This window comes from Pteronotus mesoamericanus, unplaced genomic scaffold, assembly GCF_021234165.1.
Source record: "Pteronotus mesoamericanus isolate MK-2021 breed Mesoamerican mustached bat unplaced genomic scaffold, CSHL_Meso_final scaffold_85, whole genome shotgun sequence".
Taxonomy (NCBI): domain Eukaryota; kingdom Metazoa; phylum Chordata; class Mammalia; order Chiroptera; family Mormoopidae; genus Pteronotus; species Pteronotus mesoamericanus.
Window position 1 is genome coordinate 61231121 of NW_026555329.1, and position 6544 is coordinate 61237664.

Consider the following 6544-nt stretch of genomic DNA (forward strand, 5'->3'; position numbering starts at 1 on the left):
AGCGGATATCAGCAGTTGTTCTCAAACTCTGATACATATTATAGTCTTCTGTTAAGCCTGCTAAAAATAGAAATAACCAAGTTCCACATCAGACCTACTGAATTTGATTATTATCTAGGAATTCAGTCTAGCCATATGCATTTGTTAATATAATCTCCAAATAATTCCAATGCATACCTAAATTTGAGAACCCAAGAAGTAAACCTCTCTGCTCCATAACATACCACAATATTAGTAGGTCCCCTGACTTTCCAAGCTATTTCATACCTCTCATCAACCCGGGGGGGAGTACCTACTAATCTTAAATATCCAAGTGTAGCCCATTCTCAAAAGCTTTTACTCACTGTCTCTTTTGGTCCCTTAAATCTTTATAAAAATAATAGCACCCATATATTTACATACAGTCCTTCTAATCCACACCCCTACTCTCATAAGATAGTATAGAACCCCTTTTTCAGAGACAAGAAAGCCAATTCTAGGACAGGGAGCTTAAGAAACTTGACCAAAGTGACCATAGGAGTCTCAACCTCACTCTGCTGACTACAAAGCAAGACATTTTCCATTGTGATATGCAGCCTCTTACACATCACTCTGAGGTATTGACTTACTCATCAGTTTACACATTTGTTTCCCATTTTTACACAGAAAGCTCCTTGAGGGCAGGCGTCAACCTTGGTTTTGACCTCAACATTTAGTTACTCACTACTTATTTGTTGAGTACAAGAAGTGAATACCTGAGAGCTGGCATTGTAACTACTCCTCGGAATACACTCCCTTAACAAATTTAGTCTGACGTGTAGATCTTATTGCTGAATTTTTTAAGTGAAACAATTTATTTCAGTATTATCTTAAGTACCAAAAAACTGCAGTTAGCAAAGGGAAAAATGATTGTTCCAAAAATTAAAATAATCTTTCTTTACTCTCTAATAACTGGAAACGTCAAATTTAAAGTTAATCTTCATAATAATTTCATACCAGAAGGGCACATAACTGTAACAGTGTAGTTTAAAATGACAGAAATTCAAAAGGTAAAGCTGATTAATAATAGAGGACATAAAGAAATTGAGCACTGAATACAGAGAGCTTATTTGCCAACCCACTTACACTAACCAGTAAGCAACACTATCTTTTTCACAGTATTCTTCCACATCTGTCATTTATTGAAACCAGTAAACCTTATAGGTAAGACAGAGCAATTAGTCAGTATACTTGTAATGTCCTTCCTGCATAAAGCTAATGTGTCTGGTATGTAAAACATAGTACATATAACTACTTCCTTTCTGACAGCAAATGTAATAAGCCAACAGTATTTTAATTATTTTTCATTTGCAGATAATTTAACATTTAAAGTGATGATTTTCCTAGATTGAAAATATGAAAAAATTAGTGCTGCTTTAAGAACTTACACTTTATATTAGTTTTGGGTTAAACAAAGGTGATTATTCTTTTAACTCCACTTTTAGGAATAAATCAATAACAAGAAAGAAAAAACCTTTCTAAGACAACATGATGTAGTGGAAAGTACAGCGGACTAGGCATCAGGAGTCCTGTTTTCTAGTTCTGGTTACATTACTAAATTGCTGTGTGACTTAGGGCTCACTGGCTCAGTTTTCTCCTTTGTTTAAAAAGCTGGGGGTCGGGAGGAGGGGGGACTTGGTTACCTTTAAAATTGTTCCCAAAATATTCTGATTTTAAGCCACCCCTCTTATTTCATTCTTCTAATGAGTAAACTCAATGTATGTTCTTTAATGGCTAACTTCTGAAATATGAAACACATCAGAATTGAACGTACTGATTTCTATCTCCAACTGGTCGGGACAAGAAACAAAGAGCAGGCTCTTATAAAGTTAACAATTAATCCAGTAGCTTTCCAGAAATTGTCTAATCCTAACTTCTTAAGCAGGTGTACCAGTTTTGACATATTTAACACTAGTATGCAAAGTCGTAAAACTGCTCTGCTGACATTTCTATAGGTGTGTCGGCTTCCAGTGGCACATACTCTGCAGGTGCTTACAAGCAAAGAGGGGAGGAAAGGGAACCAAACAGCGTTTCAACAAACTCAACCACAGTTCAACCAGGCCACCGCAGTAAGATGCGGCTTGACAAGGCCTACACCACACAGAAGAACCTCCCCACCCCCAAAGTGCCAGCAGCCAATGTAATGAATGCTTCCGTCAACAACACACATTCCCCTTCCCACAGCAGAAATGCTTGCTCCCAAACAGCCATCTGAGGTCGGAACAGGCCGCACCACACCAACGTAAGAATCATTCGCAGGCCCCAAAAGGCCAAGAACTACTACTATAGGCTGCGGTTCCCCTGAGCTTGGTGGGGAAAGGAGCACCTCCTCCCAGCAATGCAAAAAAAAAAAAGGGGGGGGGGATGGAAAAGAAAAAAATCAGTGGAAGAGCAGAAACCAGGCCTTGGGGAAGATTCCTTGAGAAATAAACCCTCTTTCTCTTCAATGGAGAGCAGTAGCATTTCCTGCCCCCGTTCTGAAACGATGCACTTCATTCCCTCCCGAAATTCTAAAGGGGGATTGAAAACCACTTCATGGTTCATTTCATTCATATCTGGCCTTGATTACCCCAGCTACCCACTCCTGCAAGCTCTGGCATTGTGAAGAAAGGTACTCCCAGACGAAGCGAAGAGATGGCCAGGGCAGGAGCCAGGTTACTAAGACCCAGCAGCTCTTGCAAGAAGAAAGTCCCGCTGGGGCCTGAGAGTAAAGTTTGAAGCAGCAGTAAGGGTGCGGACCCAGCCAAGCAGGGATCCAGGACAGGCCTGCGGAGGTAACACTTCCCCGCTCCCGGGCCGCTTTGGGAGGCTGCGTCCGGCCGCCGCGGCCCGCACTACCCGCACCTAGGGGAGCGAGGCCAGGGCGCCGACACAGGGCCGAGGCTAGGCCTGGCCGGCAGCCGGACCCTCCCCGCACCCCTCCCGCCTCCTTCCCCACTCCCATTTCCCGGCCCTCAAGCCCGGGCCCGAGAGGTAACGTCGGCGGCGGTGACGCGGGTCTCAGCCACTGACCACACATTTCTTGCCGAGGAAGGTGAAGAGGGACTCATTCTCCTGCGGGGTAAGCAGCAGGGAGCCCACGTTGGTGACCCTCCGCGGCGGCGGCTGCTGGCCAGAGCTCATGGTTACGCCGGCAGGGCTGCGTCCAGGGCCGTCTCCTCCGGCGAGTGGGCGAGCGCTCGTTCCCCTTCTCGGTGACAGAGACGGGAGGAGGGGAGTCACAGGCTCAGCATCTCGCAACTCCTCCGGCGCCGGGGGGAGGAGCAAGAAGGAGCCGACGACGGCTGCCCTAGGCTAAGCTCTGGCCGGATGGCCGTTGTCCTCACACTCTCTGGCGACTGCGCTAAACTCCCAACTCCTCCTCCAACCCTTCTCCCGCGGCTGCGGCGGCTGTGGCGGCGGCGGCGGCGGCGGCACAATCCAACATGGCAGCGGGGGCGGGCGAGACCACAGGACGCAGGACGCGGGGGAGCGCGCCGGAAACGCGAGGCTGCGGGCCCGGCCCGGGAGAAACTATCCTTGGTGCAGAAGGTCTCGCCGCAACGGCCCAAGGCCCCGCCCCCTTCCGGCAGAGGCTTGGGGTGCACGGTGGGACTGGTGGCAGCGGTCTCGGATGCAGGACCCTTCTGTGGTGTAGTGCCTTGGATGCTCCGGTCCATCTGCTGCTGCTTGGAGAGAAGAGGCTCATCTCTACCGCGGAGTCGCTGTACCCTGTTTTACACAAGTACACCTTTGGGAAGCGTCGGTGCGTGCTCAGGCCCCCCTCCTTGGAATGGCTCTTATTTCTGGGGCTCAGAGGCCGGACGTTCACAGCGCAAAGCGAAAAGGTCTGGAAGCCGGAGACAGAACGCTGCGAAGTGATGCGCTACCCTGTGCTCCTCGCGGGTTGCGGCTAGAGAGCCGCAGGTGCCTGGAGTTTCTTAAACTTCGTCCAGACTTCAGTACTGAGAGTGCAGGAACGAACAGGCCTCACCCAGTATTGTGAAAGAGAGATCTTGCTGCTGGATGTTACAAAAAACAAACGCACTTAGAAAAGATTTCTACTGTCTTTTACCTAGGGTAAATGTATTTGTAACATTTAAACTCAAGCTCTTTTGCTTTAAGAGTCCTGAACACATTTTCCCCCCAATCTTGTGAATTGGAAAATATTCCTTTTTCCCTTCTCATCTTTTTGTTTTTCTTAAACCCCGAAGACCTTGTTTTCTTTTTATCCAGAATGATTGCGCCCATTTTGGAATGTCACACAGGGAAATGACATCTGGTTTAATCCTTAGAAGTAAATCTCAAGATTAAAAAAAAATTGTATGTCTCCGGATATTAAAAGTTAACTAAGATGAACCTCTTTGTTCAGTAAATTAAATACTAAACTATTGTGAAACGAAGTTGTGGAATATGGAAATATAAATACTACCCACAGTAGTGAATTATAGAGGAAACATCAGCTTAAACAAATAAGCATTTAACTGGCCCTGGCTGGTGTTGCTCAGTGGATTGAGCGCCGGCTTTCTAACCGAAGGTTTGCTGGTTTGATTCCGTGTCAGGGTACAGACCTGAGGTGCAGGCTAGGTCCCTAGTACGGGGCACCTGAGAGGCAACCACACATTGATGTTTCTCTCTCTTTTCCCCTCCCTTCCCATCTCTCTTAAAAGACATAATAAAATCTTTTTTTAAAAAGCATTTATTGCATAAACTTTAACCATCATGTTTGCTAATTATTCAATTTCAATAAAAAAGTTACCATGTGTTAAACTTGACATCCATCCTATGCCAAATAAAATTTGGTAAAATTATTTGATTTTAACATCTCTGATAGTTTCCAGTACGAATCTAATAAGTATTATAGGGATTGATAAACCATTATCAGTGCCCTTTGAAAATATTACAAAAATTTAAAATTAAAGCTGCTCTTAATGAAATTAGCAAAGTAGGAATAAATCTGCAAAGGAAAATGAGATCATGTAGTCCTGGGAGAACTCACATAAAATAAATATATTTCAAAATTAAACTTGATCAATGATGATAGGGAAAAGGTGACAAAAGCAAGTGAACTTTTTACAAAGTAATTAGGTTTAGAAAGGCAATAGTAGAAATGTAAACCTAGAGTTTCCTCTGAAATACAAAGCTAATAAAATAAACCTAGAAACTACAGCAGTTTGTCTCTTGAATCAAAATTGAGGTTCCTATAAATTAAAATCACAGTAACTGGGAAAGTTACACATTCTTGAGAAATGATAGAAATTAGATCCCTAGTATTTTCGAACTTCTTAACCAGGATGGTAACAAAAGTATAGGCTTCAGGCCTAAATTGAAGTTCTTGTTCTGCCACTTACAAACTTACAGACTTTGGACAAGAAAGTGCTTCTGAGTCTCAGTTTCCTCATCCATAAAATAGAAAATAATTTTTACTTAATAAAGGTATAGTATAAATGGGGAGAAGCCTACTCTGAAGTTGTAAAATTAACTAAGATAACATATGTAAAGTACCTGATACATAACGGTTACTCAACTATTGTTGGTCATTGACCATCATTACCTATAGTGTGCTTTGCCTTCCCTTAGATAAAGGATCACATTGAAATGAAGATTTTTCTAATTTTATTTTTTTAATTTTTATTTATTTACTTTTAATCCTCAACCAAGAATAGTTTATCGATCGATTTCAGAGAGAGAGAAAGAAAGAGAGATCGGTGTAAGAGAGAAACATCAATTGGTTGCCTTCTGTACGTGCTCCAACTAGGGATCAAACCCGCAACCTAGGTATATGCCCTGTCCAGGAATTGAACATGCAGTCTTTTGGTATACAGGACGGATGTTCCAGCCACCTGGAGAGAGCAGGATTTTTTTTTTTAACCTTTGTTGTATCTAAGCCTCATACTTTGAAAACTATCCTTCAAAGTTAGAATTCTATGTAATTCTCCAAATACATAGTGATGAATTTGGGCTATAATTCCTTTGTTAGCAGAATTTCTAATTAGACTGTATATTATGCCAATAGGTTATATGTCCCAGGACACCAAAATTAGAAAGTCTTTAAAACTAGAAATCTAGAGACAGAATCATAGTAGTTTCTAATTAATAACAACTGGAAGATAGCAATTTTTATACTAAAATGTCAGCTGTAAAACTTAGTCCACTGAAAGATGTGGAAGAGGGTTGTAAAAAAAAAAAAAGAGTTGTGAGAAGATGGGTGAATAGTCTGTAGCTATGAGAATGTTGAAGAATCTGTCCCAAATTGAGAACTATTGGGTTCCAATCATTTCATAACCTCTTGTTAGCTGACAGTAGTTGTTTTAATAGTTTTTTTGTTTCCTGGAAATTTCAAATGTCTTATCTATTTCTAAATGAAATTTTCTATTTTTCTGGTTCTTTTTTCTTCAGAAATGAAGATGAAATTTATAACCACCATACATTTTTTTCCACTCAAGCCTAAACCATTTCGTTTTTTTCCCTCAAAATTTTTTTTCAAAATTTTAAATATGATATTTTGTCCACAACATTGCAATTTAAGTTCTTATTTCCTACTCCT

At 42.1% G+C, this 6544-nt stretch overlaps 1 protein-coding gene across 2 annotated transcripts in view; it reads right to left on the reverse strand.

The window, feature by feature from the left end:
* Positions 1-3434, reverse strand: part of WASL (WASP like actin nucleation promoting factor) — a 71766-nt gene extending 68332 nt beyond the window's left edge. For both annotated transcript variants that reach the window (XM_054564263.1, XM_054564262.1), the window contains exon 1: positions 3031-3434. In XM_054564263.1, coding sequence (XP_054420238.1) covers positions 3031-3141 — 111 coding nt within the window. In that variant the 5' untranslated portion in view covers positions 3142-3434. The remainder of the gene's footprint in view (positions 1-3030) is intronic.
* Positions 3435-6544: the final 3110 nt, after the last annotated feature.